We start from the raw sequence: 10,962 nt of genomic DNA, 5'->3' as shown, positions 1-10,962 counted from the left end.
GTTTGCGATGAGAACTAGTTAACACGAATTATATTCTAATTTAATAAATGTCAATTTTCACTGGTAGGTATAACTCTATTATTAAAAATCTCAACTTGGGAACAAATTGTTCCATTTTTAGGACTTTGTTTGATAGAGTATACAAATTTCTGTATATTATTTTAATTATACCTGGAATGTTTTCACCTTTGGTGGGAATCAAATAAACCATAGTTTTAAAAGATTAATGAAAACACTTAAAAATGTAAAAGATCTTTTATTCAATTTCAAAATAGAATCATGTTTCTAGGTTTATTTCTATAGACAAGCTAGAATTTGTTTTACATTTAAAGTAAAAAAAAAATACATAACTTTTATTTTTGGAAAAACAACATTGAGGTTGCTATAGAGACACAATGAAGTCAATAACCCCCTATTATAAATCACAGTTTGATAAGATTGTATAAATTTTTGCTCAAATTGTGAAAAACATGGACACAAAAATTTTAATAAAAATCCCATGCAGAGCTGAGGTGGCTGTTTGATCTTTAAAAGGAATAAAAAAATATATCACAGATCTTTGTAAAAATAACTTGTTATTAGATGAAGAAAAATAACACCCACAATAAATAAAAAGAAAATATAAATATCATAAATGACTGCATGCCATCATTTAATGATCCAGTACATACAATCAAAAGTAATCTCTGAAATGTGAAAACTGTCTAAGAAGAAAGTGTCTTATTGAGGTTTAGACCTATGTATTACCATATCTGTTACACCTTTCAATAAAGAGAGAAAGAGTCAAATATTTGATGTAGAATTTCCCCTGATATCATGTCTCTTGTAAGAGAAACTTCTTATTCACTGAACACCATATACCATAATATGATGTAATAATGAACCATTTGTATAAAATGTCATGCATATCTCCATTATCCACTTTAAATCTGGCATAACTGCTGCATTAGTGTGTGTAAGCATTGTATGTACATTATACAGTTGAAATTAAAGAACCTTAGTGAGCATGCTCACATACCCCACGTCCCCACATTGTCATTGGAGAAATTAAATAAGTGTAAGAAAAAAAAATTGTATAAGAAAAATTAATTTCCTGCCAATATGCACATCTAAATAGTATGTCCTTATTATCTACAAAATTTCTTGAAATTCTGTTGTGTGGTTTCAGAGGAGTTGAGATGACAAACTGTTGCAGAAGTACATTGAAGCAAATAAGTTTAAAGGGGTGTAACTCCTAGAAAAAAAATTGAATCACAATTTCCCGTCGATATGCACAACTACATAGTATGTCCTTATTATCTGAAAAGGTTTCGTGAAATTCTGTTGTGTGGTTTGAGAGGAGTTGCGATGACAAACTGTTGCAGTAGTTCATTATAGTAAATAAGTTCAAAGGGGCATAACTCCTAGAAAAAAAATTGAATCGCAATTTCCCATCGATATGCACAATTACATAGTATGTCCTTATTATCTGAAAAGGTTTCGTGAAATTCTGTTGTGTGGTTTGAGAGGAGTTGAGATGACAAACTGTTGCAGAAGTACATTATAGTAAATAAGTTCAAAGGGGTGTAACTCCTAGAAAAAAAATTGAATCGCAATTTCCTGTCGATATGCACAACTACATAGTATGTCCTTATTATCTGAAAAGGTTTCGTGAAATTCTGTTTTGTGGTTTGAGAGGAGTTGCAATGACAAACTGTTGCAGTAGTACATTAAAGTAAATAAGTTCAAAGGGGCGTAACTCCTAGAAAAAAAATTGAATCGCAATTTCCTGTCGATATGCACAACTACATAGTATGTCCTTATTATCTGAAAAGGTTTCGTGAAATTCTGTTGTGTGGTTTGAGAGGAGTTGCGATGACAAACTGTTGCAGTAGTTCATTATAGTAAATAAGTTCAAAGGGGCATAACTCCTAGAAAAAAAATTGAATCGCAATTTCCCATCGATATGCACAATTACATAGTATGTCCTTATTATCTGAAAAGGTTTCGTGAAATTCTGTTGTGTGGTTTGAGAGGAGTTGAGATGACAAACTGTTGCAGAAGTACATTATAGTAAATAAGTTCAAAGGGGTGTAACTCCTAGAAAAAAAATTGAATCGCAATTTCCTGTCGATATGCACAACTACATAGTATGTCCTTATTATCTGAAAAGGTTTCGTGAAATTCTGTTTTGTGGTTTGAGAGGAGTTGCAATGACAAACTGTTGCAGTAGTACATTAAAGTAAATAAGTTCAAAGGGGCGTAACTCCTAGAAAAAAAATTGAATCGCAATTTCCTGTCGATATGCACAACTACATAGTATGTCCTTATTATCTGAAAAGGTTTCGTGAAATTCTGTTGTGTGGTTTGAGAGGAGTTGCCATGACAAGAAACAGGACTGACGGACAGATGGACTGACGGACTGACTGACGAACGGACTGACGGACAGATGGACGGGTCAAAAACATTATACCCTCCGCAACTCGTTGCGTGGGGTATAATAAACGAACTTTAATTTTGCTATATGTTTTTAGTAACTGAATGTAGTTGAACTATAAATATAAAGCATAAAAAACTGACTGTCTGAATATTTCTACAAATAAAGAAATTAAAAGTATATTATGAAAATCAAGTGTTAACTTTTTTAACCAATCCTTTGAACAACCAAATAAAAATGTAGAATTCTAAATGCCATATTTAATAGACATATACATATTTAGAGTACATATGTAAAGCATCCAGTGCAAACAATACATAAAAGGCATTTTCAAAATCAATTGTAATAAGGTCCAAACTTAATAAAACTTAAAAGATCTCTTTCTCATAACAAAAAAATACAACTGTGCAACAGACACAACATACATTATACATCATGATTACAAATTGTAGTACATTGTAACATTTTGTTAGGGTTATATATGGTATTGAAAGGCAAGACCCAAGTCCAGTAAAGTAATACAAAAATAAAAACAAAATTGTAATATAAATGTTATATCAGCCATAAACCATAAAATTGTTCTGAAAGTTTCACTTCTTTAAAACAAAGGACAAATAGTTCACAATATAGATCAATATTCATGGACTTCATTTATTCACATACATGTACATTTGGTTCAATACAATAGGAAATCAATCCCACTGATATCTTTGTAAAATAGCCTTAACATGCTGACAACTTTGTTGAATAGTTTCAAAAGCAAACAATCAATTATTATTTTGATTTGTAGACAAAAAAGAAGACATTCAAAATATAAATTAAAAATAACCCTTTACAGGTCTCATTTGAACATAATCATGTATTCTGGATAGGCCTGACAATCATGGAAAATAACATACATAGCTGGATTTGAGGTGTCATTCACAACACAATCATATACAATTTGTGGTCCACTCTTTAGCGGAGGAGTTCTCATTCCATAACCTCCAATGGTATATTCTCCTGTCAACACTTTACATAGGTACATTCTTTTGTTCCCATTAGAGTCTGGTACTGAATATGTGCCTTGTGCAGAATAACTGGCATCTCTAGCAAAATACACACCGTCACCATATGCTGTAGCTATAGGAATACAAAGTAGACAATTTACTCAAAGGTATGTTCAGAAAAAAAATCCATCATTGTTCGCAGTAAGTAACCGGGACCTGTTAGTTTTCAAATGAGGTGTGTGTATTTGGTTGTATTAGGGGTGTTGAGCAATGTTTTATGGTATGCCAAAAAACAAATAAAAAAGCATCAAAGGCCATGTTGGTAGACCAAACTCTTCCAATATTGTATTCTTTTATGTTTATATTATCCTATTTCTTTGAAGTTTTTTTATTAATATTTTAAATACCAGTACTAGTATTGATTTTTTTTATTTGCATAATGAATTATATTATAATTTAAATAGTTATTTTTATTGTCAGTCTTTTTCCATTTGACAATGAAATTATTTGTCTATGTTTTGATTTAACCAATTGTATATTCTTTTTTTTTATATTACTTGAATGTGTGCTTTCCCATGAAAACTTGAAAAATTATCAATAACAAAAAAGTCATTATGGTACCATTACAAACCTTTCTATTGGGTAAATCATATAGAATGCACCAAATTTAACTAGTGGTTGAAATTTTAAGTTTTCCAATTACTGCATTCATTATTATGTTAATGCTCAGAATCACTGTGAACAATTGTATTTAATACTGTTGAGATTTTAAGTAAGAATTTAAACTGATGAGTTAATTTGCATTTATTGCAAAAAAATTGGTTCCAGTACAAATACTAACCATTTTTACCACAATAGCCTCTATTAAAGCCAAATCTATTGATACTGTCCATAGCATCCTTGGCAAATCCATGCCACAGTGAATTTTCATTCTGATGACCAGGTGGATTGGTACTATCAATAGACTTCTTCTTGGCTACATATTGTTGGTAAAGGGTTTTGTTTTGAATTCTGTGAATCTAAAAATTATTCATTCAATGAATGTGAAATGCAAAATTAAAGAAAAAAAATATGTACCAATGGGACATAATGTCCAGCTCACATATAAGTTTACATCATTAGGAACATGCAAACCAAAGTACAAGCTGATGTATGACCCTAATGTCATAGTAAAATTGAGAATAGAAAACAAACAACTTCAAATCCAGAACTATAGATGGACAGACTGACTGATATCATAATAATTTTATCTAAGGTACGGCATATTGCTCATCAACATAAATTTTCTAGTTTAACTAATTCTTTTAAATATATATATTACTAATTTTTGTATATTTTTGTTAAATTGTAACACGATTTCTATATCAACTATTTTCCTGCATTAAACTTTCTTTCGATACAGCAAATTCAACACTTGTACTAATGTGCATGCATAGTAAACATTTCAATTATTAATATCATTTGAAAAGCTGATTCAACATTTCGAGAATTTAAGATTCCTAAATTCAAGCTTGAATATGAAAAATTTCTCAAATATGCCACAAAGCTTCCTTTTTTTTATTTTAATTGGAATTGCAAGCATTCATGTTCAGTCTCAACATTTATATATGTTATGTATCATCATCAAATAAAACATTTTTTTACATATTAAGACTGAACACAAGGGTGGCCAATTCCATTTAAGACAAAAACATGTCTATAAATAAGCACAGATACTAAAGTTGTGAAGATTTCAGTCATTTTGTATGAAATAATGATGGAAGTATTTGATGCATGTGCATTGTTAAAAATAGACAATATTTATGTTATAAAAGTATTTTTCTTTCTAATAATTATCTTAAATTTACATTTATAACTAGTTTTTAAAATGCTACATTTTGGGGCCAAAAAGGGGTCTTAACAGTCCTAGCCTTTAGTAACTATGTTTATATAAAGATATATATAGGAAGGTGTGGTATGAGTACCAATGAGACAACAATCCATCCAAGTAACAATTTATAAAAGTAAACCATTATATGTTAAGGTACAGCCTTAAACACCGAACAGCAAGCTATAATAAGCCCCAAAAATTATTAGTGTAAAACCATTCAAACCAGAAAACCAACTGTCTAATCTATATTAGTCTTGCAACAGGTTACAAAAGTGAGACATTGTTAACCATTTAATATTTTTCAAATTCTTTACTTCTAGTATTGCGACAATCTCCTCTATTGGCCATTCAGGTCATTGACCAGAAGTAGAATAAGCATTCATTAAACCCTTAATATTTTTTACCTCAACTATTTGTCTTTGACTTCCTACACTTGAAAGGAATTTCTTGGACACTATTTGGAATTCATTTGTACTTGGTATCAGGGTAACAACTCTGCAGTTCTCTTTATCATCCATTAATTCCCAATCATCTGGAATCTTAAATGTAGTATCTGAAAAATGAATGGAAATTTCAAAATATTGTACTGAAAGTCCTTAAAATTGATTGTCCATTTTTTTCAAGAATAGTCACTCTTTGATGGTATTTCCTAGTATAATATTCGAAACATAAACATCTTTTGCACACAACATTAAAATTGTTTTTTGTGTTTCAACAATATGTACAGATCCAATAACATGAATTGTTTGGGTTTTTTTTGCTTTTAAAAAACTAAAAAGGAACAAACATAAATCTTTATTATTTAAAAATTAAATGATTTTTACTGGTCAATTTTGTAAAAACCTAAAACCTTACACATTTTCTAATTCTACACAAATGGGGAGGTACCGGTATTTCTGAAAAGAATTGAAAAACAATTTAAAATCCCACCTTTTCCACTGATTTTAGACTTCCGTAGAACCTTTACTCGATCATTCTTGTCATTTTTTGCATACTCTTCCATATCAGTAAAGTCAATGATAAACTTATTGCCATCTTTATCAGTGATACTTGATGAAGATTTCAGGTTCTCAAAGTCCTGTTCAAGCTGCAGGTTTGTTTTTGCAGGGTATTCTACTAACTCATCCTTATCGCCTTTCTTGCTGCATATGTAGTACCACTGTACACTCTCAGAAACTAGGTTTGCTTTAAGACCTGCCAGTCTATCTTGTTCTGCATCTTTAACAACCATGTTAGCCTTTTCCAAAGCTATTGATAAATTAACTGTGAAACCTTTCAATATAATTTTTTCTGATTTTTTATCAACCTTAATTTCAACACCACACAAAGCTTCTATTTTCTTTAATTCATCATCCTGAAGAAAAGAAAAAAAGTTAAATGAGTTTTTCATTATAACAAAACAAACAATTTAATACTACACTTTACTAAACCAAATTGCACAATCCTTTAAAAGAAATTCTAAAAAAGAATTTTCAAACTATAAACAAACAGGAATGAAATTGTCTCCAATAAATTTCAAAGTCGTCTTATTTTTTTCACTATGTGAATTTAGATTATTTTGTAGAAACAAATAACCCTTGACCTTGCTTTCTTTGACTATGCCGGATAGGTGTCTCATTGCCAGTCATAAAATTGAGAATTGAAATGGGGAATGTGTCAAAGAGACAACAACCCATCCATAGAGCAGACAACAGTCAAAGGCCACCAACGGGTCTTTATTTTATATCAACACAAACAAAGATGACAACCCCAAACAAAGCTATTGCATAGAAATTTTGTTTGTTTACGCCCACCCCCCCCCCCCCCCACCACCCCCCATTAATATGCATTCATTTCTAAGCATAAATGAAAATGTTAAATACTGCATTGTGTTTTGTCTATAAAATTGTCAATGCCTAAAGAATATGGCAACCATGGCGTTGAGATACTGGAACAATGGACATTAAATATAACCAACTGTGCAAGACCCTAATGGTTAGTCAAGGTCATAAAAAAACATCCTTAGGCTAGTCAACAAAAATAATTCAAAGCCAATTGGGAGCTTTAAACACAATAACTTTTAAATTACCTGTTCTTTTCTAAATTCCTTAAGTACTTTTCCAGCTTTGATTTCCTTGTCCTTGATCTCAGCAGAAATATTTTTCGCCAGAACTTTAACTGCTTTGTCTGTATCTGACTTCACTTTACCAAATATAACAAACTTGACATCAGACAACGCTGGAGCCTTTCCTGTATCTGTTTCCTTTAGTTCCCTTTCTATCCTTGTCTTACTCCTAGGACCTTAAAAATATATTTAACTGTGTAAGAATAAAACATATCTTAAATCTTTACAAAAACTACTTGTATATGTTTTACTTGACTGAATTCTAAATTTTATTTCCAGTTTAATCTTTAGCTGTATTATATATGCTATATATATAGTGTATTCCAGCAGATTTCTCTTTCCTTAGCATCAATACTTTTAAAAAAAGTAGATTCAGAAACTATTGTGAGGTTTTTTCATGCAAATAACTTTGTGTCTATTGCAAAAATTAGAACTCACAACCTGATATCTGATACAAACATAAATATCTGTATGCAGCTTTTCCTGAAATCTCAAAAATTAATCTCACAGTTATGTTAATTTTCCAAACATCAAATAATAAATGTACACAGCAACATCTGCATTAATAGTATGACATATGGTATAAAGAACTGAAATGTTTGCTGCAGATCTAAAAGTTTGCAGGAAGCCTTTGAATAATGTTTGTAGATGTTTGCAGCTAATTGAATGTCACACATGTACAGTAAGTTTCATATGTGCATGGACCCCTGGCATGGACCATAAAATACACATTATATAAATATAGAAAGATGTGGTATGAGTGCCAATGAGACAAATCTCCATCCATTTATAAAAGTAAACCACTATATGTCAAGGTACGACCTTCAACATATATATGCATGGAGCCTTGGCTCACAGTGACCGAACAGCAAGCTATAAAGGGCCCCAAAAATTACTAGTGTAAAACCATTATGTTCATTTACTATCTATTAAGAATATAACATTTTTATTTCATATCATTAATTAAAATTTTATTATCCATGGGAAAGATATACAGTAAAACCTGTACATTGTATAAACAGGCCGGCTACGGGACTATGAAAAAGGGCTGGTTTGGACAGTGAGTCAGTGAGCCGGTTTATTCAGGTTTCCTTTTTGACCGGAAGTAAATGACTTGTAACGTCCGATATTTTGAATGTAAAAGTTCTCTCTGATTGTCAATTATATCTGATAAATCAAAATACTTTCACTTTGTTTTTCATTGTTTGCATTTGCATCATAGTATTCGCGTTGTTTGGAGTGTGAGACGAGAGTTTTGATTTACTTCCAGGATCGTTAATTTGAAACATTTGAATGCCGATTAAAAAGCCAGAATATTATCAAACGTAATGTCATCACTATCGAAACATTGTCATACAGTGTACAATACCCATTGATTGTTGTCATCCGGGTGTTTTTCATTAGCAGGGTCATTGGTTTAGGGGTTCACAACAGGGAACCCAGGATTTCAAAATCACGATGTAAATTTCTTAATATCCAAGTTACAACGTAAATTCAATCCGAGATATATTCGGTGTGTCTTTTTGTTTAATTGACATGTTTATAATGTTTTAATAAATAATACAGCTCACTACTGTACGATTGTAAGTTCACAGTTTAACACCTGACTAATTGATTATCCTGAAAAGCCATATCGTATAAACAATTATGTTTTGATTGCATATAGATCATTGAAATTAATTAGACAAACCGGTTTTGACAGGTAATAATTAATGTAATTAAGAGTATTGGGACTGCATAATAAGACCAGAATTCGGAATAGACAGGGTCCGGTTTACAAAGGGTATTTTAACAAAGACGTAGAAGGGAAATACATGGGACTTTAATTTTTGGCCGGAATGGACAGGAAACCGGTTTATTCAGGGTCCAGTTTCCTCAGGTTTGACTGTAATAATGAAAATTCCTGTTTGATATGTTTGTATTTCTTAGAAAAGAGGAGAATTGAGAATTTATAAGCTAAGGGCGATCTTTCAATCAAATATCACTGTGGCTATTCCAAAATTTGACTCAATGATCAGTGTTGTTTTTTGTTTTTGTTACTTTATACCATATTTCATGTTAACTACTTTTATCAAACATATTTCAGGTTGACATTTTGCTGTAAAATTGATTTTGGCTATAGTATTTTTGTAATCTTTGACAATTTCACCAAAATACCATGTTGACCGTGTCCTATTAACACTCTATGTAAAAGTTGTTGGTGAAATTTTGAAATGATTAATATTTGTTGAAAATCTCATAAATTTTACCCAATCCCATATCTGCCACAACTTTATCTCCATACTGAGCAGGCTCTGCATTAATCTGATCTCTACATTTTCCTGTGGCATCAATGAATGATTTGAGCATACTATTTTCATATATTACTACATGTACTTCTTGTACATGTTGTGGACGGTATTGACTTATTACACCTAGCATGTCTGTAGCTACTTGATACACAGAAACATTGGCATTGGCTGTCCCTGGAGAAAAAAATCTTGTAAGGTTAATGTCAGTAAATATAGCTTGTAAGAGGGGTAATAACAACACTCTTCTTTAAAAGGCTCACTTTGAATAAAATATAAGTAAGAAAAATAGCTCATGTATATGGAAATAAGATACAAGATAACTTAGAATATGCCAGACAATAATTCAGATTTATACCTCCTGAAATTTTTGGCTTTGTACATGTCGCCACCATTGTCACAAGCATAGCATTATTTTGAATTGCTTTCTGTCACATCAGATTCTTTGTGTTCTGTCCATAGTCAGTAACCTATGAAAAATGATTATTATTGATTGCCCTCTGTTCTGTTTACAGTTTGGTTTTATTTGTTTAGAATGAGTTTCTCTTTGAATATTTTCACATTTTGTAATCTGGGGACCTTTTACAGCTTTTTACTATGCTGTTGATAGTCTTGTCCTTTGGTTATCATTGGACAGTTGTATCATTGGAAATCCAAGCGAACCAAATCCCTTTTTTCCCCTTCTGTTGTCTTTAAAATTGGAACTAGAATCTTGTACTGGGCTTTATATTTTTTTTATGGGAAGGACTGAAAATTTCCTTTCACAGGGTTATCACATTAAGGTAGCTCAATAAAAGATAAAGGGTTTTTACAAAGTCTTTTTAATTTAATGAAAATGTTTATCTATAAATGTTTATCTAATAGGTAAATATTTATAGATAAGCATTTTTTTTCTAGCAAGGATCAGAAAAATCTAACTGCAATTTGTATCAGTAGTTTTCAAGTCACAAGGAAACAAGTATTACCTAGAGCTGGAATTGCTACTTTATGTTTTTGTAGATCATCAGTCTTCTTGAGAACCTGGAATATTTTCCACTTTAGGTCTTTTGAGGTATTTAGCATATCTAAGTGAATAATTTTATCACATGGTAACTTTCCTCCAGATGTCACTACAAGCAGATCATTCTTCATTTTGTCTTCTGTAAATATTAAGGTGACATTGATGACTTCTATATTTAAACCTCTAATTTTGTAAGCAGCTCATATTGCAATTGTCTATTTAAAACTTGTAATTCTCAAACTATATTTTTATTTTCAAGTTTACTATATGGAGATTTAATGATCATGGAGCATCA

The 10,962-nt window shown here is 31.1% G+C and overlaps 1 protein-coding gene across 1 annotated transcript in view; it reads right to left on the bottom strand.

The window, feature by feature from the left end:
• Window positions 1-10,962, bottom strand: part of LOC143048146 (protein mono-ADP-ribosyltransferase PARP14-like) — a 37,003-nt gene continuing 26,041 nt past the window's right edge. The window contains exons 15-21 of the mRNA XM_076221650.1: window positions 10,633-10,806; window positions 9,629-9,844; window positions 7,344-7,555; window positions 6,206-6,629; window positions 5,680-5,828; window positions 4,247-4,424; window positions 1-3,538 (exon numbers count right to left, since the gene is read on the bottom strand). Coding sequence (XP_076077765.1) covers window positions 3,258-3,538; window positions 4,247-4,424; window positions 5,680-5,828; window positions 6,206-6,629; window positions 7,344-7,555; window positions 9,629-9,844; window positions 10,633-10,806 — 1,634 coding nt within the window. The 3' untranslated portion in view covers window positions 1-3,257. The remainder of the gene's footprint in view (window positions 3,539-4,246; window positions 4,425-5,679; window positions 5,829-6,205; window positions 6,630-7,343; window positions 7,556-9,628; window positions 9,845-10,632; window positions 10,807-10,962) is intronic.

Source organism: Mytilus galloprovincialis, chromosome 10 (genome assembly GCF_965363235.1).
Source record: "Mytilus galloprovincialis chromosome 10, xbMytGall1.hap1.1, whole genome shotgun sequence".
NCBI lineage: Eukaryota > Metazoa > Mollusca > Bivalvia > Mytilida > Mytilidae > Mytilus > Mytilus galloprovincialis.
This window is presented reverse-complemented; position numbering and strand designations above follow the sequence as displayed.